The 26901-nt window shown below is 35.4% G+C and overlaps 1 protein-coding gene across 4 annotated transcripts in view; it reads right to left on the reverse strand.

Annotated features, from left to right (window-relative positions):
- CHN1 (chimerin 1) overlaps positions 1-26901 on the reverse strand; it is a 201601-nt gene that overhangs the window by 98846 nt on the left and 75854 nt on the right. For 3 of the 4 annotated variants that reach the window (XM_082465445.1, XM_082465446.1, XM_082465447.1), the window contains one exon: positions 26106-26219. The exons of the other annotated variant lie outside the window; for it this stretch is intronic. In XM_082465445.1, the coding sequence (XP_082321571.1) occupies positions 26106-26219 (114 nt within the window). The remainder of the gene's footprint in view (positions 1-26105; positions 26220-26901) is intronic. 4 annotated transcript variants of the gene reach the window in all.

Raw genomic sequence — 26901 nt, forward strand, 5'->3', positions numbered from 1 at the left:
ATAAAATACAGTGTGTGTGTGTGTGAAAGAAAAAAAAAAAAGAAAAGTATTACAATCTTGTTAAAATCAGGGTAGGTCCAGAAAGAATCAATGTATTTGTATAATGAAAATAGACTTCGCTTATTCAAGAGTTCGTGACCACTCCCACTAGAAGCTTATTAAAATTTTGTTTTCATGAGTCTATTACTTCAGTATAAAGTCACACTACTATAGAAGTTTACAAAAGCATGGAGTTACATATGTGTGCGAGTACTTGTAGAGTTCTGTAAATGTGTATAAGTGTGTGTGGGGGGGTTACAAACACAAAACCCACATGATCATATACATTTTCCATATTCCTACTATTTAATTCCTTTAAACAAGAAAATGCTTTTATTTAATCATTTCTGTATAAACTACACAATTCTAAGTATCATATACAAACTATGATTTAATATTTTTCTTGAAGGCTCAGGTTCATTATCATGAATGTACTACTAAAATTTTAGTGTCTAAATACAGAAATATCCCAGGGGCTATTGTAGTGTATTGAGTTGCCTTACCCAGATCTTCACTTCCCCTAATTATTGAGCTCATAGTTCTTGAATCTAGTTTTATATTTAAAAAATCTTCTTTGCAGGTTATCACTTGTGTTCCTCTTTTAATTCACTACTTTTAACCTGCAGTAAGTTTAGAAAAAAGACAAAAGGACTTATTAATAGTTTATATAAAGCTGTATTAAATAGACTGCAGTAGGGATTCCTGAGCATTCCTTTGCTATAAACATATGGACTCTGTGGCAGCTATTCAGCCACTCAAACGCATTTCCCAGCCTCTTGGCCATATTTTGGAGACCCGAGGTTGGCAACAGTCTGACCTCCAGGTAAGTAGGATGTTACTGTAGATGAGCTGAGGCAGGCCTAAACTGGGTTACAGCTTTAAGTTTATTACCTAGCGGTCATTAACAATCAGCAAGTTCCTACATTAAATGCATCGTAAAATGACTCATTTTAGAAATCAATTTATTAGTGTATAATTTACATACAATAAACTGTATCCATTTCAAGTGGACAACTCAAAGAGTTCTGACAGATGCTACTATCACAGTCAAGATTCAGAACATTTTCAACACCCCCTAAAGTATCTTCATGTACTTTTGCAGCCTATACCTCTACTCCCTTGTCCTATTCAACCCCTTATCTGCATTCTGTCACTATAAATTTCTATTTTATGTAAATGGAATCATACAGCATATATTCTTTTGTGTTTGGATGTCTCAGTTTCTAACATAAAGATTTACTTTAAACTGATGGATGTTATTCTCATCAGATTTTAAATACAACTAGACCAGGATTTCAGGCTACGAAAAAGCGATAACACAAATTTGTAATGGCTACTTTGTTTCTGAAGTAGTTTTTAAATACCCTCTTATCTCTAATGATGTTAGGCATCAGATATAATCAACCTGTTAGCTGGAAAAAAAGAATCATCAACATAGCCATGGTTGCCACTTGTTGACTTTTAATGGCTAATAAGTAAAAGCTTAAAAAGTAATACACAATGTATCTGTGTGTGTTCATTTTAATAATACTATTTAATAATTTTGAGTGTTATGTGCTGTACACTAGGCATGTATTATCCCAAATAATCCTTCCAATACATATGAGGTATTACTATTACATCTCATTTTATAGATAAGGAAACTGAGATTTAGGGAGACAAGCAATTTGCCCAAAGTCATACAGAATATGCTGGAACCAGAATTTGAATCCAGGACTGTCTGACTGCAAAACCATGTTCTGAACCACTTACCATATATACTGATTTAAAATCACAGGTTCGGGACTTCCCTAGTGGCGCAGTGGTTAAGAATCCACTTGCCAATGCAGGGGACACAGGTTCAAACCCTGGTCCAGGAAGATCCCACATGCTGCAGAGCAACTAAGTCCATGCGCCACAACTACTGAAGCCTGCGCGCTCTAGGGCCTGCATGCCGCAACTACTGAGCCTGTGTGCTGCAACTACCAAAGCCTGTGCGCCTAGAGCCCACGCTCTACAACAAGAGAAGCCACCACAATGAGAAGCCTGTGCACCGCAACTAGAGAAAGCCCACGTGCAGAAACGAAGACCCAATGCAGCCAAAAATAAATTAATTAAAGAGTAGGACACCTTGCTCCTGTAACACCAGAGAATCTGCAGTATCAAGACAGACACCAGACAACACAACAGATTACAATGTCCCAAAAAAGAAAATGACAAACCTCTTTAATTGGGAAATCACACACACAAGCCCAGAGAAGTCACATCTCCCCTCAAAAGGTGTCAGAGGCCCCCACAACCTCTACCTGGGTTGACTGGTGAAGGGCTTCCTCTGCATGAAGCCAGTCTAAAGTCTGGGAGAAGTAGCTATTTTACAAATGCATAAAACTCAGAAAGAAAATCACAAATTACATGAAGAATCAGGGAAACATGGCCCAAGCAACAAAAATAAATCTCCAGAAACCAACCCCAAAGAAATACAGATCTATTAATTACCTGACAAAGAATTCAAAATACCTTTCAAAGAGGCTCAATGATCTAAGAGAACACAGAAAACTAAATGAAATGAGATCAGGAAATGATGCATGAACAAAATAAGAAGATCAAAAAAGAGAGAAAAAAAAAAAGACAAAGACTATTAAAAAGAACCAAACAAAAATTTTGGTACTAAAGAATATAATAATTAGAAAGGTTCAACATCAGACTTGATCAAGCAGAATAACGAATCAGAAAACCTCAAGACAAGTCATTTGAAATCTTTGAGACAGAGTACCAAAAAGAAAAAAAATGAAGAAAAGTGACATTCCTAAGGGACTTATGCTACATCATTAAGTGGCTCAGTATATGTATTATAAGAGTATCAGAAAGAGAAGAGAGAGAAGAAAGCACAGAGAGCTTATTTGAAAAAAATGATGGTTGAAAACTTCCTAAATCACAGGAAGGAAATGGACACCCAGATTCAAGAATGTCAAAGAACTCCAACCAGGATTAAACTGAAAGAGGTCCATACATTATAATCAAATGTCAAAAGTCAAAGACAAAGATAGAAACTTGAAAGCAGCATGAGCAAAATGACTCATCATGTATTTACAAGGGAGCTCCAATGATATTATCAGTGCCTTTTACAGCAGGAACCTTACAAACCAGAAAGGAGTAGGACAATATATTCAAATTGCTAAAAGAAAAAAATACTACCAACCAAGAATATTACATCTGGCAAAATAGTCCTTCAAAAATGAAGGAGAAATAAAGACTTTCCCAGATAAACAAAAGTTAAGAGAGTTCATCATCACTAGAACTGCTTTATAAGAAATGCTAAAAGAACACTGCAAGTCAAAACAAAAGGACACTATACAGCAACATGCAAACATATAAAAATATAAAGCTTGCTGGTAAATGTTAACTACATAGACAAATACAGAATACTGTAATACTGTGCAGTGGTGCATAAAGAACTTTTAATTCTGGTATATGTATATTATACACATGTATAATATAACATATAACATATAACAGTTATAATGTTATATGTTAATGAATACACAATTTATAAAGAGGTAATTTGTGAGATCAATAACATAAGTGGAGGTGCCAAGACATGTATTTTTGTATACAACTGAAGTTAGGTTTTATCAGCTTAAAACAGATTGTTATAAGATGTTTCATGAAAGCCTCACTGAAACCACAAAGAAAATATCAATAGAAGATACACAAAAGAAAATGAGAAAAGAATCAAAGCATGTCAGTACAAAAAAAAAAAAAAGTCAACAAAACACAAGGAAAGGTAGGAGGAAAGAGGAACAAAAACAGATATAAGACAGACAGAAAACAATTAACAACATGGCAATAGTAAGTCCTTCCCTATCAGGAATTACTTAAAATATAAATGTGTTAAACCCCCCAATCAAAAGGCAATGAGTGACTAAATGCATAAAAAAAGATTTAACTATATGCTATCAACAAGAACTTACTTAAGATGTAAAGACCAACATAGGTTGAAAGTAAAAGGATGAAAAAAGACATTCTATGCAAATGGTAACCAAAAGAGAGCAGAGGTGGCTGTACTTATATCAGACAAAATAAACTTTAAGTCAAAAGCTGTCACAAGAGACAAAGAAAGACATTATATAATGATAAAGGGTCAATGACTCAAAGAAATGGAAACATAACCCATGCTCTTGGATTGGAACAATTAATATTGTTAAAATAGTCACACTACCCAAAGCAATCTACAGATTTAATGGGATCCCTAGCAAATTACCCATGACATTTTTCACAGAACTAGAATAAATAATCCTAAAATTTATATGGAACCATAAAAGACCCAGAATTACCAAAACAATCCTGAGGAAAAAGAACAAAGGTAGAGGCATAACCCTCCCAGACTTCAGATAATATTACAAAGTCAGAATAATCAAAACAGCATGGTATTGGCACAAAAAAAGACATATGGATCAATGGAACAGAATATAGAGCCCAGAAATAAACCCGCACACCTGTGGTCAATTAATCTTTGACAAAGAAGGCAAGAACAGACAATGGAGAAAAGACAGTCTCCAGCAAGTGATGGTGGGAAAGCTGGACAGCCACATGTAAATCAATGAAGTTAGAACACACCCTCACACCATATACAAAAATAAACTCAAGATGGCTTAAAGACTTAAATTTAAGACATGACACCATAGAACTCCTAGAAGAGAACACAGGCAAAACATTCTTGGACATAAATTGCACCAATGTTTTCTTAGGTTAGTCTCCTAAGGCAATAGAAAGAAAAGCAAAAATAAACAAATGGGACCTAATCAAACTTATAAGCTTTGGCACAGCAAAAGAAACCATAAACAAAACAAAAAGACAACCTACAGAATGGGAGAAAATATTTGCAAACGATGCAACCAACAAGGGATTAATTTCCAAAATATACAAGTAGCTCATACAACTCAATAACAAAAACAACCAAAAAAACCCAGTCAAAACATGGGCAGAAGACCTAAATAGATATTTCTCCAAAAAAGACATACGGTCAGCCAATAGGCACATGAAAAGATGCTCAACATTGCTAATTATTAGAGAAGTGCAAATCAAAACTACAATGAGGTACCACCTCACACCAGTCAGAATGGCCATCATTAAAAAGTCTACAAACAATAAATCCTGGAGAGGGTGTAGAGAAAAGGGAACTCTCCTACACTGTTGGTGGGAATGTAAATTGGTGCAGTCACTATGGAGAACAGTTCCTTAAAAAACTAAAAATAGAGTTGTCATATGATCCAGCAATCCTACTCCTGGGCATATATCCAGAGAAAACTCTAATTCGAAAAGATACATGCACCTCAGGCTTCATAGCAGCACTGTTTACAATAGCCCAGACATGGAAGCAGCCTAAATGTCTATTGACAGAGGAATGGATAAAGAAAATGTGGTATATATACACACACTGGAATATTACTCAGCCATAAAAAAGGAAATAATGCCATCTGCAACAACATGGATGGACCAAGAGACGATCATACTAAGTGAAATAAGCCAGACAGAGAAAGAGAATTATCATATGATATCACTTATATGTGGAATCTAAAATATGACACAAATGAACATATTTATGAAACAGAAACATACACACAGACATAGAAAACAAACTTATGGTTACCAAAGGGGAAATGGGGTGGGGGAGGGATAAATTAGGAGTTTGCAATTAGCAGATACAAATTACTGCATATAAAACAGATAAATGACAAGGTCCTACTGTATAGCACAGGGAACTAGATTCAATATCCTCAATATCCTGATTCAGTTTTTTATATATATATATACACACATATATATAACTTTTCTTTTTCAGGTTCTTTTCCCATATAGGTTATTACGAAATACTGAGTATGGTCAAATGATCTTTGACAAGGGTGCCAGGGATACACAATGGGAAAAGGATAGTCTCTTCAACAAATGGTGCTGGGAAAACTGGGTATCCAAATAAAAGAGAATGAATATGAATGGACCTTTATCTTATACCATATACAAAAATTAACTCAAAATTGATTACAGACCTACATGTAAGACCTGAAACTATAATACTCCTAGAAGAAAACAGGGGAAAAGCTTCAGAAAAATGGAATGGGCAATGATTTCTTAGATATGACACCAAAAGCACAAGTAACAAAAACAAAAACAGACAAAAGGGACTACATCAAACTTAAAAACTTCTGTACAGCAAAGGAAGCAAACAACAGAGTGAAAAGGTAACCTATGGAATGGGAGAAAATATTTACAAACTAATATCAGATAAGGAGTTAATATCTAGAATATAAGAAGAACTCATACAACTCAAAAAAATTTTTTTTAATGGGCAAAGGACTTGAATAAACAGTTCTCCAAAGAAGATATACAAGTGGCCAATAAGCATATGAAAAGATGATCAACATCACTAATCATCAGGGAGATACAAATCACAACCACAATGAGGTATGGCCTCATCCCCAACAGGATGGCCACTATCAAAAAGACAAAAATAACAAGGGTTGGAGAAGATGTGGAGAAACTGGAACATTTGTGCACTATTGGTGGGACTGTAAATGGTGTAGCCACTATGGTAAACAGTATGGAGGCTCCTCAAAATATTAAAAACAGAACTACCATGTGGTGCTGCAATCCCACTTTAGGGTATTTATCAAAAAGAACTGAAAACAGACCTCAAAGAGGTATTTGCACATCCATGTACACTGCAGCATTATTCACAATAAGCAAGATGTGGAAGCAACCTAAACGTCCACTGTCTGATGAATGGATAAAGAAAATGCGAGCCAATTACAAAAAGCTAAATACCACATAATTCTACTTACATGAGGTATTAAAGAAATCAAACTCATAGAAACAGAAAGGAGAATGGTGGTTGCCAGGGACTGGGGGAAGGAGAAAAGGGAGAGTTGTTGTTCAATGGCTACAGAGTTTCAGCCATTTTTCAGCAAGATGAAAAAGTTCTAGAAATCTGCTGTACTAATACAACAATGTGAATAAAGTAAGCAATACTGTAATCTACACTTAAAACTTATTAAGTGGGTAAAAAGATATATATGTATATGTATATATGTAGTTCAGAAAAATGAAGGTATAGATTAGGAATACCAAAGGGATACTCCATTGAGACAAATTAATAACTGCTCTTTCCCCAGCAAATCCAAATTCATGTCTTCATACAAGACAACAGAAGTTATTATCCTCAACCCGTACACTGTCCATGAGGCTATTTGAAAAGTTATCCTTATCTATGGCAGAGGAGGTTTCTGAAATCTGAAAGACTTTATTATATTTATTAATTATATATATGCAAAGGTTCCATTTTCCCCTCAGCTCAACTCACAGGAATTGTTCATTTTTAGTGACAGAGGAGAGCTGAAGGCTTATTAATATTTTCAGTCAGTAGAGGACAGACAAATGTGATTGAAATATAAACACTGAAACATTTCTGGTACAAGGGAAAAAATGAAAGGCTTCACCAATTAATTAAGGACAACACCTATACTGAACTCTAAAGCCACATTTATAAGTACTTACATGACATTTATAAAGTCCTTGACCATTTTTGGCTTCAATATTTTTTACTCATATAAGCTGGAAAATGATGTCACAAAGGTTAACTCTGAAATTTTAAAAAATCCACCTTCTTTAATAGGAGATCTATATATATTCATTCATTCATTCATTCATGTAGCCCCAACAGAGTATAAAGAGCCAGTTTATATTCCTGAGATAGAACTGGACGCTGCCACATAATTCATTAACTTCACTATGTATTGGGTATGACAAAGGTTAAGTTTGTAAGAGAAAACCACAAACTTCTTTACGTCTTCGTGATCTCTCCCCTCTTCCCAATCATAAGTACATACTTGATTTCCTTCCATTTTCAGGAGTCACCTACACGTCACCTCTTCCAAATCTTTGTTAGTTCTTTAAAAACTAAATACAATTAAGTCACAGTTTTCTAAAAAGTATGTGGTGACATTTGGCTGGGGCAGGGAGGGCAGTTTAATTAGGTAGGTGCATGAATATAATATGTATCTGTTTCCAACATCACTGTATTTAATTCTGCTTATCAATAAATCTTCAAAATTCATATTTGTTGCTCAAATGCCAGACTCAACTAGTTAAATCTTAATGTATATCGCCAATCATATATATAATATGCACCTATCATATACTGGTATAAATTATACTTTTATCTACACTATAAATGTCATATCAACATTCAAATCACATATATGCTTTAGTGAAATGCCTTATAAATATGAAAAAACAGGGAGGGAGGAGAGAAGCAAGGAAAGAGAAGAGTTGTTTTTCCCATTTTCTATTGATATATTCTGACAAATTCTAAAATTGGTATATTCTGAAATCTGTTTGTTCTGGCAAAACCTGACTAGAAAAAAGTTGGTTAATTATTTGGGACCTCATGCTTTTTATTCAGAATGGATGTTCCACTTTGTGAAATCCACTGAAATTTAGAGAATGGAAAGATGATTTTTCCCAAAACAAGCAAAATCTGAATCTCTCTGTATACTTACTGCATTTCTATTATTTTGTACATTATAATCTGAGAGAAAGTGCATGCATTCTTTTATATTTTGACAGGGCAGAAGTCTATCCTTGAGCAGCTGGCAGCATAAATGACAAAAGAGCGATATTTGCCTTAGGATCATGACAAAATTATCTTCAAAGAAATCTGTGTGTGTGTCTGTATGTGGGGGGGTGGTGTGTGTTATGAGAGATATAAATACAGATATACATAAATGTATTTTTTCAAACATTTCTAAGATACATTAGTGCTATTGTCAGGATAATTTTTAAAAGTTAAAACACTCCAAAATTCAGCTGCACAGAATAAAAAGTATTCCTCCTCTTCCTAGTTTATAAAATCAATATGAAGTTTCATCAACCTATGATGTGATCAGTTGAGCTACATATTATGTATGCTATTTTGGAAACAAAGAAACACATAATGATTAGAAAAAAAACACAAAAATAATTACAATGGAACTGGAAAGCTTGCTAAACAAGATAGCTCTGACAACCGTAGAAAGACTAGGCTCCCCTGAACTGATCACAGTCTGTTCTCTCCTGGGACTACCAACAAAAAGAGGTTATGTGGTGAAAAAGGGAAAAAAAGGAAAGAACAACCAGCTTTTAGCATTTCCCAAAATGAATGACCTGCCTCTAAATAAGACGAAGTCTGAAAGAAACCTGTCATTTACTTTTGCATCAGAGACTGTTGACAGTCTCCCAATATCCATTCCCCTCTTCTTCCGCCACCAAAAAAAACCACCCTGATTTTCTGGTGTGAATATGGCTCCCTAAACTGAAGACTAAGTTTCTCAGCTTGCCATGCCTTGCTCTTAGGAGTAGCCTATGAAACTAAGTGAAAGTGATAGGGGTCGTCACCCCTCCTGTCTCTTATTAGCTGGAATGTGGACATAGTCTGGCACTCCAGCAGCCACCTGAGATAAAACTCAGAAGCCACACACAGGAAAACAACAAGATGGGACCAGTCTGGATCTACCATCTTGTGGAGGGCCACACTGGCCTTGAAATACCTCTAGATTTTTCGAGTGTGGGAGAAAAATAAACATCTATTTTGTGTTAGGAACTGACACTTACTCAGTTACTTTTAGTCAAACCTAATCCCAATTCTTATTCCTTACCACAAAAGATAGTCCACTTTTGTTTCTGTTACTTGGGGATTTTCCTTTATGAGGTCATGTCTTTCTGACTGAGTATAATATAAAAAAAATTTTTAAGTAATACTATGAACAACTTTCTGCCACCAGTTGCCACCAGCTACCCTAAGAATTCCATGACAGTAACAAGAGAGCTAAAAAATGTACAAACAGAAAGGCTCTAATTTATTTTCCATTACCTAGATATTACCACCCCAAAAGATGCTTTTGTTTGTCTGTTATAATGGCATAGTGAAAATCAACAGTAGAATTTAAGTTTGATGGTGACTGGACTTGCTTGGAAAATTCCCAGAAAAATCCAGAGTTTTAAACTCCTTAGTCTGCCAGTGGGACAGGCTCCGTTGCCTCCAAGGCTCCCACACTACGTTGCCACTTTCCTCATTTCCTTTTAAACGTGCGTTTAAGCCAGTAGAATCTTTTTTAATAAAACAAGAATAAAAAATAGCAGAAAAAGTTTTGGAAACTGAAAAGGTAAGGGCGCTCAGGAGAGGACAGACATGGCAAATACAAATTAGAAAGAGCCATCATGGTATAGATAAGTTTAAAAATCACTGATAAAAATAATAGGAATTATATTTGGACAATAAAAGCAAAATGAAGTTGTAAAAACGTCCTGTAAATATCTTCTTTTCCCTGTGGCTATGACCCAGTATGTACATCAACTCTAGAATTCATAAGGTCAAAGATTTGCCAAATGTAGCAGCAGGAACACAGACAGTGCCCTACATCAGGGGTTGGCAAACCATAGCTCACCGGCCAAATCCAGGCCACTGTTTTTGTAAGGCCAACAAGCTAAAAATGGATTTTATATTTTTCAATGGTTACATTTAAAATAGCTGTATAAGTACCTATATAACATAATATGCCCAATTGGCCTGCAAAGCCTTTAATATTTACTACTGGATCTTTCACAGAAAAGTTTTCCAACACCTGATCTACATGACTAACCATGTCTTTTCAACTAAGGTTTAAAGAAGGGAAAAATAAATATAACTTCAATTTTGAGAAGCTTGGCAAAGTTCACAGTATAGCTAATAGCAGTGTGATGTTAAGAATAATCCCTAACAATTGGGAAAGAAAGGACTACTTAGAATTTGAACCACTGGTTAGCAATTAGCAGATAAATCTACTTGGAATTATCTCTTATGGTATGAGAGGTATTAGTAAGTACTATTTATTGCCAAAAACTTAGGGAAATACTTATAGAAAGTGGAACAAATTATTATTTTTTATGTGTGTATGTGTGTTTGTCTTGTTTTACTGTAAGACTCTCAGAGTCTTTTAAAAAGTCTCCAGAACAGGATATAGTATGTACCAATTCCAAAATTCATTTTACCTTACTTCTGTGAAACCAATCAATATCTGAAAGAAAGTATCCCAGATAATACAGTTGGGGAAATATTTACCTCATTTGACATCAAAATAAATTAGTGGGGGGATTAAAAAGTTAAATGTATAAAATACATCATAAAATCTAAAAGAGAACCAATTTAACTATCAAATCTCTTGTGGAGGTGGTGTTTTCCAGGCTAAAGAAGAATGGAATAAATCATTAGAAAAAGATTCACTGAAAATGTAACCAAATAAAATTTAAATATTTTTATGTTAAAACCAACAAAAAAGAGAAGCCATGCACAGTAAATATGATAAATGGTTGCATACATAATATGTAAGGAATTTATAGGGCAATGGACCTAACAGGTCACTAAGAGAAAATCTAACAAGTAACTTCCTTGTGTGTTCACTATTGCTCTCCTTTTGCTGTTTTTCCTACTAAAACCAAAAAGAAATTCAAACTTGGGTCAAATCACAACCCAGCTTAAAACTTGGCCATGGTTCCCTCAAGAGCAAAATCCTTAACATGGCCCACAGGAGGCAGATGGTATAGCCTCATCCCTTCATTCTCCAGCTCACTCTGCCCCCCAGCTACATTCTTCTTTCAGCTTCTTTCAGTTTTGCACGAGGCTGCTTCAGCATTAGAGCCCTTGCACATGCTGGTCCTTCTGCCTGGGTTGCTCTCTCCCTCACTCTCCCTCACTCTCCCTCTCTTCCCTCAGTTTCTTTTTTCTTCTTATTATTAATTTTTATTGGCATATAGTTGCTTTACAGTGTTGTGTTAGTTTCTGCTGTACAGCAAAGTGAATCAGTTATACGTATACATACATCCACTCTTTTTTTAGATTTCCTTCCCATTTAGGTCCCCACAGATCACTGAGTAGAGTTCCATGTGCTATACAGTAGGTTCTCATTAGTTATCTATTTTATACATAGTAGTGTATATATGTCAATCCTAATCTTCCAATTCGTCCCACCACCCCTCTTCCCCCTTTGGTAACCTTATGTTTGTTCTCTACATCTGTGACTCTATTAATGCTTTGCAAATAAGTTCATCTGTACTATTTTTCTAGATTCCACATAAAAGTGATATTATATGACATTTGTTTTTCTCTTTATGACTTACTTCACTCTGTATGACAATCTCTAGGTCCATCCACATCGCTGCAAATGGCACTATTTCATTCCTTTTTATGGCTGAGTAATATTCCATTGTATACATGTACCACATCTTCGTATCCATTCCTCTGTCGATGGACATTTAGGTTGCTTCCATGTCCTGACTATCATAAATAGTGCTGCAATGAAGATGGGGGTGCATTCATCCTTTCAAATTTCAGTTTTCTCCAGATATACATATGCCTAGGAGTGGGACTGCTGGGTCATATGGTAGCTCTATTTTTAGGAAATCAACAGTAACACAATAATAGTGGGGGACTTTAACACCCCACTTACACCAATGGATTTTCCAGATAGAAAATTAATAAGGGAACACAAGCCTCAAATGACACATTAGACCAGATGGACTTAATTGATATTTACAGGACATTCCATCTGAAAACAGCAGAATACACTTTCTTCTCAAGTGCACACTGAACATTCTCCAGGATAGATCACATCTTGGGTCACAAATCAAGCCTTGGTAAATTTAAGAAAACTGAAATCATATCAAGCACCTTTTCGGACCACAACGCTATGAAATTAGAGATCAATTACAGGAAAAAAACTGTAAAAAACACAAACACATGGAGGCTAAACAATATGTTACTAAACAATCAATGGATCACTGAAGAAATCAAAAAATATCTAAAGATAAATGACAATGAAAACACGACAATCCAAAACCTACGGGATGCAGCAAAAGCAGTTCTAAGAGGGAAGTTTATAGCAATACAATCTTACCTCAAGAAACAAGAAAAAACCTCAAACAAACAACTTATCCTTACACCTAAAGCAACGAGAGAAAAAAGGACAAACAAAACCCTCAGTTTCACTCTCAGACATCCTTCAGTTTCCAAATCAGACTCTATTTTTTCAGAATAACCTTCCTTGACTGTGATTCCTTGGATTTAGATCAGATTCTCCTTTACACAGTGACAGCACCTGTACTTTCCCTCCACAGTGCTCACCTCAATTTTAATTCTATATTTGTGGGACAATTTCGTTAAAGTCTAACCCTCTCACCATCTGACAGACTCCTTAAGGCCAGGGATCTTGACTGTCCTGTTCATCCTTGCATCTTCGGTACCCAGAAGAGTATCATTACAATTTTTTTAGAAACAAAACAATAACAAAATACTTTTTTTAAAATGCCAAAAATGTTATTTATTTTGGGGGCAGTAAGACTATAGGTAATATTTTTCTTTTCCTACTGTTCTGCATTTTACATATTTTCTGTAGCACACATTTTAATAAAAAACAAAAGTTTATGATGGACCTAAATTTAAATAAACAAATATAACTAGTGAAAACCAGAGTTTTAAAAAATCAGGAGGTGAAACCAGACCTTATGAAGAATTAATTCAAATAACAAACTTCTGACATATTTATTGACATGGAAAATGTTCATGATATACAGCTAATTGAAAACATATGCCATAAAATAGTGTACCTGGTATGAAACCATTTCTATTCAACCCAGGAAAGTACTAGAATTTCATACACTTCAATTTTAACAGTGATTATCTCTGACTAGTGGGATTAGAGGTGATTTTTTGCTTTTCTTTCTGCTTTTCTACTGTTTTTTCCCAAATATTGTTTTCCGTATTATATATATATGTTAGGAAAAACTAATCTCTTTAAACAGCTATGCACTCTTGTGGATTTACAATACGGTTCAATTTGCAACCCATTTTTAGGAATACATCTATTTTTTTCAAGTAAGGGATGCTTTATATTAAACTACCCATTCCCTACTGTGCCATATCAATTACTTTCTATAATTTGTTTGATTAAAGCATACTTGACCAGAGGGTCCTTGATAAGAATTATTACACCAATATTTTTTTAAAGCTTATGGCACTGACAACATGGTATTGCAGTTTAAAGTAAATCATGCTGTTGTTTTTATCAATTTTAATTTTCTGACATTGCAGGACTACTAAATTCTATGGTTGTTATGTGTTTTATCACCTACTCTTATATTCAGAAAATTTCCCCAAAAGTGATTCATAAGCTTAACTAAGAGAAGCAGAAAAGCATTTTTGAAAAATTATTCTGCGGAACACTATTTTCCACTTATTCCAAATAGCACAACAAAGAGGCTTGCAGGAAATGAAATGAAACCATGGTAACCAACTAAACCTATCATGAGCTACCAGATCAAGAGAACACATAGTACATTACACGTCAACGCCTACCAGCAGCATAATCCTTCCCCAGTTCCTTTTGATCCTTCTTCCTAAACATGAGAAAAGCTTTCAACTAACTTTCATATTTTAAAAATGTGAAAGCCCCTGTACCAATGACTTTACCCAGGAATTCTTTGGCTGGGTTCACTTTAAAAGTCAACCTAATGATCTGAGATTCAATTAGAAATTTTTTTTTCAATCATTAGCAAATTACATTTCCTACTTCATGGCATTTTATCATTTTCTAATACAGTAGCAATAGTTTCTTCATACTAAATCTCAGAGTTGTAAAGATTAAGTAACATTCTCTCAGGAATTCCTTCCTTAGTAGAATCTTACCAGCATTCTAAACTCAAAGCCACAATAAATTAAATCACAAATGCATTTACATAATAGAAAGGAGCCCATTTTATCATCTTGTTGCCCATTCTACTACCAATCATCAACCCCTATCATAGAAACTGAAGCTAAACTCACAGAATATAGCTCAACATGTTCTTAAACTACCAACCATCAGCTAAGACTAAATAAACAAGGTATTGATTGCTTTTATTACATAACTATACAGCCAGGCAGACAACAGGGCAAAACTTCTGGGAAGACTAGAGATGATCTTTGCTGCTATGGTTAGCCACTACCAAATAACTGTCACATATAATAAAATACAATGTACATACATACCATAAAAATATATGTATATTTTATGCACGACCAATTTCTGGAAGGATAGACAAATAATTGTGAATGACCTTACCTCTATGGAGTGGAACTAGAAGTATGTGGAGGGAAAGTAATGTAATTTATCATTATATACAATTCTCTTATTTGAAAAAAATATTTTTTTACAACAGCCATGTATTGTTTTCATAGTCATAATAGAGATGTGATAAATGACATGGATGCAAGTATACTATTATTTTTACAGATAATTATTGCTATTTTTCTCTGAAAAGTTGTCCAAACTCACTACAAAATTATTTTTATAAGCACATATGATCACCAAATGATTTTATAATGTAATTTTAGCTTAAATAATTAAACTTTACATATACTTAATTTGGCTTTTCTCTTTTGGGGGGGAGAGGGGTGGAAAGTTAACCCTTGAGAATTAGCTGGAGTAAATCTCATCCTTAAAGGCTTTAAACAAAGGTTTATCTGCTTTATAAAAATGGTACTGTACTGATAACTTAAAAATCTTTATTGAAAACTCATTGACTTAAAAGCTAAGGGTTTGGGCTTCCCTGGTGGCGCAGTTGTTGAGAATCTGCCTGCCAATGCAGGGGACACGGGTTCGAGCCCTGGTCTGGGAAGATCCCACATGCCGCGGAGCAACAAGGCCCGTGAGCCACAACTACTGAGCCAGCGCGTCTGGAGGCAGTGCTCCGCAACAAGAGAGGCCGCGATAGCGAGAGGCCCGTGCACCGCGATGAAGAGTGGCCCCCGCTTGCCACAACTGGAGAAAGCCCTCACACAGAAACGAAGACCCAATACAGCCATAAATAAATAAATAAATAAAATTTAAAAAAAAAAAAAAAGAAAAGAGGAGGAACTCGAATAACCTATATTAAAAAAAAAAAAAAAAGCTAAGGGTTTACTCTTGTGCCACACCCCTTTTCAACTTACATAGTGCTACATGTTTTATTATTATTTTGGATGTTGTTTTTAACAGGTTATATTTTCTGTTTCTTAGCTTTTTGTTCTTGAGCAAGTTAAGCCTCAGTTTTCTTGTAAAACGCAGAAAATATAGTATCTACTCCATGGGCTTATTTTGTAGATAAAACTGAGTTTTCCAACCTGTTTGTCAGGAACAGAGGTTAGAGGCTACACGATATCAAATCTGTCAGCCCTTTCAGAGGCCGGGACGGTCTGATGCAGCTCAAGTCCTGGCGCTGGCCACATTTGGCCACAGTCAGCCCCCTGCATTTACTCTCAGTGTGCCATGTAAAAGCATAATTTTCAACGGGTGCCACAACATGAAAAAGCATTAGAAAATACTGAAAGATAATTCACATAAGGTATTTATCACAGTGCATGACACAGTAAATATTCAGAAAACATTAACTATTATCATATGTATAAAACCAGTAGGCCCATTAATAAAATACGTGGGTACGCAACTCGTTCATAGGAAAGGAGGCACATTGTCAACACATTCTGGAGCTGTCTCTGGTTACCAAGAAACAGACCTTACATTAAAAGAACCTGGTATGTCTCCTACTGCACCTTAAAGTAGATATACAAGTCAGATTCCAGTTTCTCTTTCAGAGTAGACAGCCAGAGAGTTGGAATTTTATCTCCTATATCAAAGTTCCTGTTGATTAGCCAGAAAATATACTTGAAACTCAATTCCACCCTAAAAGAACTGCTCGGTGGAATCTGCCTTATGCTGTGCCTTAAAAATGCAAAACCCAAAAATATCTTGAAATCCGCTTTTTTGATTTCTCTACCTTCTGCTTTAAACCCATTGCTATAGATGCATACTTTCTGAGAGGGAACTGAAGTTTGAATAGAAAGAACATCAGTTAATAAAAACCATGCTGTGCATAAAATCTGAAAAATGAAGTACCATTCAAGAGTAAAGTGCAAATCAAAACCACAATGAGATACCACTTCACACCCACTAGGATGTCACATCTACTGTTTAAATCAAAGACATGATAACAGGTATTGGCAAGGAATGGAGAAGTTAGAACCCTCACACATTGCTGGTGGGATTATAAAATGGTAAAACCACTTTGGAAAAAAATTTGGCAGTTCCTCAAAATGTTAAACACAGAGTTACAATATGATCCAGCAATTTCACTCCTAGGTATATACCCACGAGAAATAAAAACATATGTACACACAAAGCCTTGTACACAGCATTATTCATAGTAGCATTATTCATAATAGCCAAAAAGTGGAAACAACTCAAACGTCCATCAACTGATGAACGGATAAGCAAAATATGATATATATCCAAATACTGGAACAGTATTCAAATATTATTTATTAAAAAAAGAAACAAAGTAGTGATATGTGCAACAACATGGATGAACCTTGGAAATATGCTAAGGGAAAGAAGCCACTCACAAAAGAACACATATTATACACAATTCCACTTTTATGAAACATCCAGGATGTATAAATCTACAGAGATAAAAAAGTAGGTTAATGGTTACCTGAGGCTGGGAGGGTTGGGAGAAATGGGAAATGACTGTAAATGGGTATGGAGTTTCTTTTTAGGGTGATTAAATGTTCTAAAATTGACTACGTCGCATAACTTTGTGAATGCACTAAAAACCACTGATTTGTACACTTTAAATGGGTGAATTGGTATGTTATTTATAACTAAAAGAAGGGAAAAGTTTAAAAAAAAAGACTAAGATACAACACATGCAAAAGCCAAGCTTGGGAATAAAGTTAGAAAAGAAGAAAAAGGCTGCATTTTTGTTAATACATAGAAATAGTGCTTGGTTGCCATAAGTACATGTTTCAGAACACTCTTAGGATAGGAGGTAAACCTTTTTTGGTACAGGGGAAAAAATCAGAAAACAGGAAGAAAAAGAACTGGTGAGATAACTAGGTCTTAAAATTTTTTTCCTCTATCAATTGAACACTTTAACAAGAAGTCTTTTAGGTTCATTTATCAAAAAGGGGTCTGAAAAAAAAAGAAAAAAAATGGGGAGGGTGTCTATCCGACTTACCAAACAGAAGAAACCTGGTAAATTTTTATCATTCTTTTCTCCCCTTTACTCCCAACATTTAATTCTAATTTATTAACTGAAAGTGAGAAATAACTCAAAGGCTCTTAAGAGTCAGCCTATACATTTTAAGTTTTTTCTCCCTGTAGATGAACCACATCAGAAGCCATTAATCAGAAAGTTACATTCTATGAGGCCACCATCACCGATACCAAAACCAGGCAAGGATACCACAAAGAGAGAAAATTACAGGTCAACATCACTGATGACTACAGATGTAAAAATCCTCAACAAAATACTAGCAAACCAGCTTCAACAGTACATTAAAAGGATCATCCATCATGATCAAGTAAGATTTATCCCAGGGATGCAAAGATTCTTCAATATTCACAAATCAATCAATGTGATACACCACATTAACAAATTGAAGAATAAAAACCATATGCTCATCTCAAAAGATTAGAAAAAGCTTTTGATAAAATTCAACATCCATTTATGATTAAAAAAAAACAAAACTCTTCAGAAAGTGGGCACACAGGAAACATACCTCAACATAATAAAAGCCATATATGACAAACCCACAGCTAACATCATAGTCAATGGTGAAAAGCTGAAAGCATTTCCTCTAAGATCAGGAACAAGATAAGGAGGCCCACTCTGGTCATTTATATTCAACATAGTTTTGGAAGTCCTAGCCACAGTAATCAGAGAGGAAAAAGATATAAAAGGAATCCAAATTGGAAAAGAAGAAGTAAAAACTGTCACTGTTCACAGATGACATGATGCTATACACAGAAAATCCTAAAGATGCTACCAGAAAACTACTAGAGCTCATCAATGAATTCAGTAAAGCTGTTGGACACAAAATTAATATACAGAAATCCTGCATCTATACACTAATGACAAAATATAAGGAAGAGAAATTAAGGAAACAATCTCATTTACCACTGTATCAAAAAGAATAAAATACCTAGGAATAAACCTAGCTAAGGAAGCAAAAGACCTGTACTCTGAAAACTGTAAGATACAATGAAAGAAATTAAAAATGACACAAACAGATGGAAAGGTATACCATGTTCTTGGATTAGAAGAATCAGCATTGTTAAAATGACCATACTACCCAAGGCAATCTACAGATTCAATACAATCCCTATCAAACTACCAATGGCATTTTTCACAGAACTAGAACAAAAAATTTTAAAATTTGTACAGAAACACAAAAGACCCCATATAGCCAAAGCAATCTTGAGAAAGAAGAATGGAGCTGTAGGAATCACGCTCCCTGACTTCAGACTATACTACAAAGCTACAGTAATTGAAACAGTATGGTACTGGCACAAAAACAGACATATAGGTAATAGAACAGGATAGATTTGAAGTAAGTCAGACAGAGAAAGACTAATATGATATCACTTATATGTGGAATCTAAAAAAATGATACAAATGAAATTATTTACAAAACAAAAATAGACTCACAGACATAGAAACAAACTTATGGTCACCAAAGGGGATAGTGGGGGCTGTGGGGGGAGATAAATTAGGAGTTTGGGAGTAACATATACGCACTACTATATATAAAGCAGATAAACAAGGATCTACTGTATTGCACAGGGAACTATATTCAATATCATGTAATAATTTATAATGGAAAAGAATCTGAAAAAGAATATATATATATATGTATATATATAACACTGACACACTTTGCTGTCCACCTGAAACTAACACAACACTGTAAATTAACTATACTTCAATTTTTAAAATAGTTTAAAAGGACCCTCAAAAAAAAAAAAAAAAAGAAAAGAAAAGAAAGTTACTTGGTGAACATGGAGTCCAGAGCAAGAGGAACTGAGTGAATCGAATGTTTAATAGACTATTTCTCAAAGAGTGTTTCACAGAGAGATTCCACAAAAAGAGGGTCTCATAATCAAATGAGTTTGGGAAATGCAGCATAGTTCTATTAAAAATGCTCACAGGCTCTGAGAAATACTGCATCAAAGAAACCCAACTGATTATGGTTAGTGGCAGGGAGACTCACACAGTTCCTTTATGAGCATCTCTATACTAGAGATAGCACTGCCAATGTTGGTCAAGACTCCCCTCTCCCACAGACCCTGGACTCTAGAACACACCTCTGTGACTTCCCTTTCTATTGCCCTCAAGGCTGTCCCTCTCCTTCTGATAAATGATTTAAATAAGGTGACGCATTTCACTTGGAGTCATATCTTCAAAGATTTAGGAGGTACTGTCTTTCACTTTGACCCAAGGTTGCAGCTAGTGTCTTCAATTTTTCCCAAAATGAAAATAACCCTATTGATGTTTTTTTCTAACTGTAAAAATGATACACATGGCATTGTGAAAAAAAAAAATTAAGGCAACTCAGAAAGGTACAGAGAAGTAAAAATCACCTTTAAGTTCAAACTCAGAGACAACACTATGAACACTAGCAATTATTCTTTTAGACAGCTGTCTACTTACATATATAACCTATACATACACAGACACACACAAACACACACACATATATTAAATAGTATGATACTCTACATACTGTCCTGTATAGTGAATTTTATTTTGTAGATTAACATAGGGTATACTTCAGAACTTATCAAATAAGAAATATTGTTTAAAGAAAATATATGTCCAAACATCATGCTTTCTCAGTTTTTTAATTTTCATTTGTTTTCCAGTACCTAAAATTTTTCAAAATAATTCTTATCATTATGGTCAGCATAAAATCAACAGGAAGTGCCAGGCACTGTGGGTATGAAACATTCTCTGGAATATTTCCAAAATCTGTTCTGGAATATCTAGACACAGGACTTGGAGATTATCAAGACTCTTACACGTGTGTCATCTTGCTCTTCTCCAAGTTTAGAGAAGCTAAAATGAGTCAGACTCAACAGAAATGTCCCTAGAGTTGCCAAATTTGGAGTTAACATTTCTCCTCAAAGGGAACCCTTTAAAATCTATAAGGTATCTAGAATCTCTTTTAAAGATCACTTTTCCATTGCCCAAGGAAAACTACTTACTAAATTAATTATCAAATAATTCTGGTAAAACTTAATTCCCACCACCCTATCCACTTATTTATTCTTATTGCTCCCACAATGATCTTTTAAAATTACAAATGTTCAACCATTACTCTCTTCTATTGAAAGTCTTCAGTGACTCCCATTTCCTACAGATAAAGTCCAAATTCTTAAGCATGAAATACCAGCCTTTCCTGGCATACTTACTGCTAAAACTTCCTGCACCCCCGAGTCCTAGCAGCCTGCCATGCACCAGATGTTCCATGCTGTTCTATATATTCCTTCCTTGGCTTTTTCTTCTTGCCAAAATGCTCGTTTTTTTATAATCACATCCTATCCTTCTACCTGGCAAACCTATATTCTACCTTTAAGAGGCAGCTTAAATGTCTTCCTTTTTGACCCATTGGATAATATCTGGCAGAATTCAAAAGCTCAATAAAAGCTCCTAAATCATATGTAATATTATTTCTTATTGAGGTTTGCAATCTGTATGGTTTCTCTTTTATACCAGGCTCTCTTTGATTTGATTTTGTTATGGTTTCTACCATGTGAAGAAAATTCCTACTTTCATAGTTACAAAGTAAATATTTTGGGATGATGTGCTGTTGTTTTTGATGATGCAGTTACCTGTGCTATACTGTGTAACTGGTATCCATTTTCCCTCCTCACTCCAACCTTCTTCCTTCTTTTAAAACAGGAAAAGAAAACCAGATTTGTATCTGATAAGAACCAGATTCTTATCAGGTACAGTGGCGGCAATGAGAAAACAGATACCAAATATTTAAAAGGTCATTTCACATGATCACTTACACTAGCTCTCCACTAGTCTTTTCACCTTCTTATTTCACTATTTCCAAGAATTCATGGGGTGCTTACATAATTCTAACAGTTACTTATAGTGAACAACTGTTTTGATAGGTTATAGTTCAAGAATATATAGGAAAAGATGGAGAAAATGCAGGAAACCATTTCATCAGAGGATTAGAATCTTAAAAAAAAAAAAAAAGTAAATGGAAATTTTGGAACTAAATAACACAGTATATGAAATTAGGAACTCAATGAATGGATTTACAGCCGATCAAAAAGAGCAGAATAAAGGACTGGTGGACTGGAAGACAGGTCAATAGAAAATGTCCAAACTGAAGTTCAGAGACATGAAAGTCAGGAAGTGAGAAGCTCAGAGGAAAAACAATTTGGAAAAGTCAGGAAATAATTTATGATGAATAAACCTACAGTTATAGTATCATGATATTTAATAATTTTATATTTCTTATAACTATTCTTTTGTATACATTTAACATTTAATAAAAAGGATAATACAAAACATGCACAGTCTTATCTTTTTCACTTGTCACTCCATATGTACAACACTGAACAATTTCTCCTTCTAGTGAGAAAAATTATAGAACGACATAAAAATTTTTTTTAAAAGAATTAGTTCTAAAACTATGAAAATCATACAAAGAAAAATGTTTTCTACAAAACTTCTTAAATTATTTTAGGTTACTTGCAGCTAATACATGCCATGATACCTCATTAAACTATAACTAATACAAATGTTGTCAAAATCAACATACAGAAAATCCCGAAGTCATAGGAAACACTTCATGCTTCATGAGGTATAATCCAGTGCCTGGGAGAGCATCTTATCTTCAACTGCACACTCCAACTATGTGGATGTCTGTCTAGTGTTTCATTGTATAAAAGACTTTGAGCGACAATCATTTTTTCTGAACCAAGGGGCCCACATGGGCAAGGCAGAAAAGCAGGACAAGGCCTGGCCAGAAATTCAGGCTGAGATGGTGTGTAAGAGAAGATGATGGTGAAGAAGAAAGTGAGATGTCAACTACAGACGACCTTCCATGCCATGCAATGAAAATCTCCTTGCTGACTGCAAAAAACTGATACTGTGACAACACACATACAATACATCCTTGCCGAACTGATACCTCACATTATACACAAAGATCATCAGTAAAGGTTAGGCTCCCCCAGGTATGGGGGAGATGCCAGTGACACAGGGAGGTGTGGCCTTTGAAACCTTGTGTCCTACTCAACATTACGACTTTGCTGATCACTGCATCAGATTTTAAGATTGATCACTCATGATACCATGGAAGATACATTAGAGGGGATAAGGCTGGATACAGGTAAATTCCTCATGAAACTAATCCAGGAGGTGGCTTGATTGAAAAGAAGGGGAAATTTTGAAAATTACTTAAGAAATAAAAGATTGTTGGGCTTGGCTGTGTGAGATGAGCAAGAAGAAAAAGTTCTTTTAACCATTAGATAATATAGGTACAGTACCTTGGGCTTTCCAGAGTCTATGAAAAGGTATAAAATATGAACAAAAAGGTGTGGCTCCAAAACATAAAAGGAAATCTAAAGTTAATTTCAAAAGCAATTTATATTTTAAAAAACGAAGTTAACAGCAAAATATATATATTTGATATGGGATATAGTGTTTGATATGGTGTAAGATGGAGGCCTCTAAATGAATAAGGCCAGGCCTACAAACATCTTAAAACAGAACTAAGAGAAAAGAAAAATGATTTCTTGCTTTCGGTCTTGTGAACTGGCTAAATAACAGTGTCACCAGCTATTAAAGGGATACAGGTGTTACAGCATATTTGGGAGGAAAACTGATGAGTTCAGTTTCGGACATATTGTGAGGTTGAGGAGACTATGGAACAACTTGAAATCAAGGACTTATTCCTAATTTTAGGGCCTTTGTTTAACACAGTAAACGCATAATAAACACTGATGGCTGTAAATTCAAACTGCCTCCCTACCTCAGTGGATCATGCATTCTGTTAAAAACAGACTGATGTTAACTGGGAGAATCATTAGTTGAAATGGGGAATATCAGATAAGATTAATAGATATATCAATACAACTTCTATTTCACATTCTGTTTAACACTTCCCTGCCATTCATCTAGTTCAAAACAAAGAAAATCATATTTCAGCATGTAAATTACTCACGATGCATACTCACAAATTCCCTACCTCCACTACAAGCCCTTTTACTCACTATTTCTTTTCCATGTAAAAACTTTATGATGATTTTCAAAAACAAAAGGAAAGCTGCATGTTACCCCAGACCTATACATTAAAAGCACTCTCCTCAATCCCATGTTGCTCTATTCCTCAATCCAATTCTAGGATTTCCTGGGCCAAAGTGGGCAGTGAGTGATTATAAAGTCATGAGTAGCACGAGAGAGGGTGAGAGGGTGGGAATGAGGAAGAGTTTGGAAGATCTGGGTGCTACTTTTCTCCACATTGAATCCTTGGCCCTAGGGCGTCTGCTGGTGTTATTCAGTAAGAACCAGCGTGATAACCACATTATGAGGCGATGTAGTATAATAGAAAGTACCTGAACTTTGCAATGAGGCGAAACTGAGTTAAAATTCCAGTGATCTCAGAAGAAGGTGGGGAGACAGCAGCAAAGGGAAAAGGAAGAGAGTATACAGATTGCTTTTTTTCCTTTCACCCCACCTCCTTCTTGCTTATTTTGGCCCACTAGCCTGTACATCAAGGCTTATCTACCCCAGACACTTAGATGACCATCTATTTGGACATGTGGTATTGTAGAATCCTATAATTATAAAATGTTAGGAATAGAAAGATGAAGCAGCCGGCTTCAAGAATACCTGTGATTTGCTCCAAATTAGTCGTCTAGCTCATTTAGTGGCAAAATGAATAGGTATTTAAATTCTCAGCCCAGATTTTTTCCCTATATACCGAAATTTAAACCTGAAAAAGCAACATAATTAAGTAATTGAAGGGGGATTTACGCTTCATAATTTTCCATAAAAGCAGATTTCCATGAACTCCTGTTAACAAGCTCTATTGTCCAAGTATGCCATTGATTCAGAATTCAGCATGAAGAAATACTGAATTATACCATTCTTTTGCCAGAAAGATTAATAATTAAATCTGGTGGATGGGAGTAAGAACAGTCCCTGCTCACTCACCTAGGCATAAGTGATTGGAGAAGGAGTTGGACGTGGTCATATCAGAGTCCTAAGCAATAATATTACCTTTCTCTTCTCTCTCTGTGGCTACCAAAAGAAATGTTATTTCTTTGACCTCTTTCTTCAAAGTTTCTACTTTTAAATCTTTTCCAAACAATGCATAAATGAATGCATGAATGAACAAATGAAGGAATGAACAAAGACAACGGATAATTATTCCAAGCCTCTAGAGAGGCAGCAGTGTGGAGTGATTAAGAGCATAGACTCTGAAGCCAAATCGTCTGGGTTCAAATACCAGCTACACGAATTACTAAATGTATAACCTTGGCCAAGTTACTCAACCTCTAGGTCCTCTGTTTCCTTATCTGTAAAGTGGAGATAGAAATTGTACACACATCCTAGACCTGTTGTGAAGATTAAATGAGGTTAGAATCCTGGCAGGAGGTTAGCCCAATGGATAAGCATGCTATTGTATTATTCTTCTGTTACTATTGCAGGGTTAATGGAAATACTTGTTTCTGGCCACTGTGCTGTAAAGCTAAGAACAGCCAAAATGCTAGGCAAAGTTCAGTAGATAGGAAAGAGCCAGGAGTTCCCAAGGAAAGCTGCTTGAACCAAAAGCCAACCCAAGAGAAATGACATCGGCTTTAATTTTAAGAGTTACAAAGGTCTTTTCTCTTTAGTTCCTTTCCTTATTCAAGAAATAGATGGGAGCTGATACAGCAGGACAGATGGGAGGGAATGGGTAAGATGAAATAGAAGAAAGCAGCTACAATAAAAATGCCTTAAAAGTTTTTCAGTTCTTAATTACTGAGTCTACCATTCATGAGGAACTTTTTAAGAGTCTCAAAGCTATTAAAATGGTAATTAGGTCCCAAGAAAACAAGAACCAATTCAATTACATGCTGGATGCTTTTAAAATTTAAAGCCCTCTATTAAGAGGGTTTTAAATGAGGCACAGTTATAATTACAGGTCCATGACCAACCTTAAAGCCAAAGTGTAGGTTCCTGGCTGACGCTGGCTCTCCCGAATGAGGTAGCTCCCCTCAGCTACACTCAAGAGCTGGTCTGCCGCTTCTCGGGAGATCATGCCATGAAACCTAAGAAACAAAGTCAATTCAGAAACTGCATGCTTTCCACCTTTTTCAATAAAACAAGATAAAGCAAAACCTCCCACCTTCTCTTGTTGTTTTCTAGACAAAGTAGTGCCATAAAATTGAAGGGGAGCAGTTGGGTTTAACTATGCTTGTGTTTCTCTGGGCCTGGCCCAGGGCCAGCTTCTCTGTGGTGACAAGAACAGCACTGAAAGCAGCTCTCCAATCCATTTAACAATCACGGAATCAAAATTCACATCCATCTACGGAAGACCAACCACCTCTCTCAAGAGGACAATTCCCTTCTTATGTAGCTGCCTGACCATATGGACATGCTAAAAAATACTCAGCAATGTGTCCCACTTCCTTTCTTCACACCAGTGGCATTGCTCCAAAAATTTTGGCTCAGAGTTTAAGTTGGCAATTTTCCAGGTACCCTGGGTTGCCCTTAATTGGCATGATTGCCCAATAATGTGCATAATCTGCATCACTGCATACTCAAGCCAAAAGCAAACAACTGTAATACTTGCTTTCACTCCCTGCTAAAACCCTATTTTTGATTAACAGAGAAAAAAGGAGGAAGAAGAGAAACAAAAATAACACACTCCTTATACAAACACAATAGATTCACCTATAACATTCTGACATAAAACACTGAAAAATTAAAAAACATCAGTGGTAACTAATG

The sequence above is a fragment of the Balaenoptera physalus genome, assembly GCF_965194825.1.
Source record: "Balaenoptera physalus genome assembly, chromosome: 6".
NCBI classification, from domain to species: Eukaryota; Metazoa; Chordata; class Mammalia; order Artiodactyla; family Balaenopteridae; genus Balaenoptera; species Balaenoptera physalus.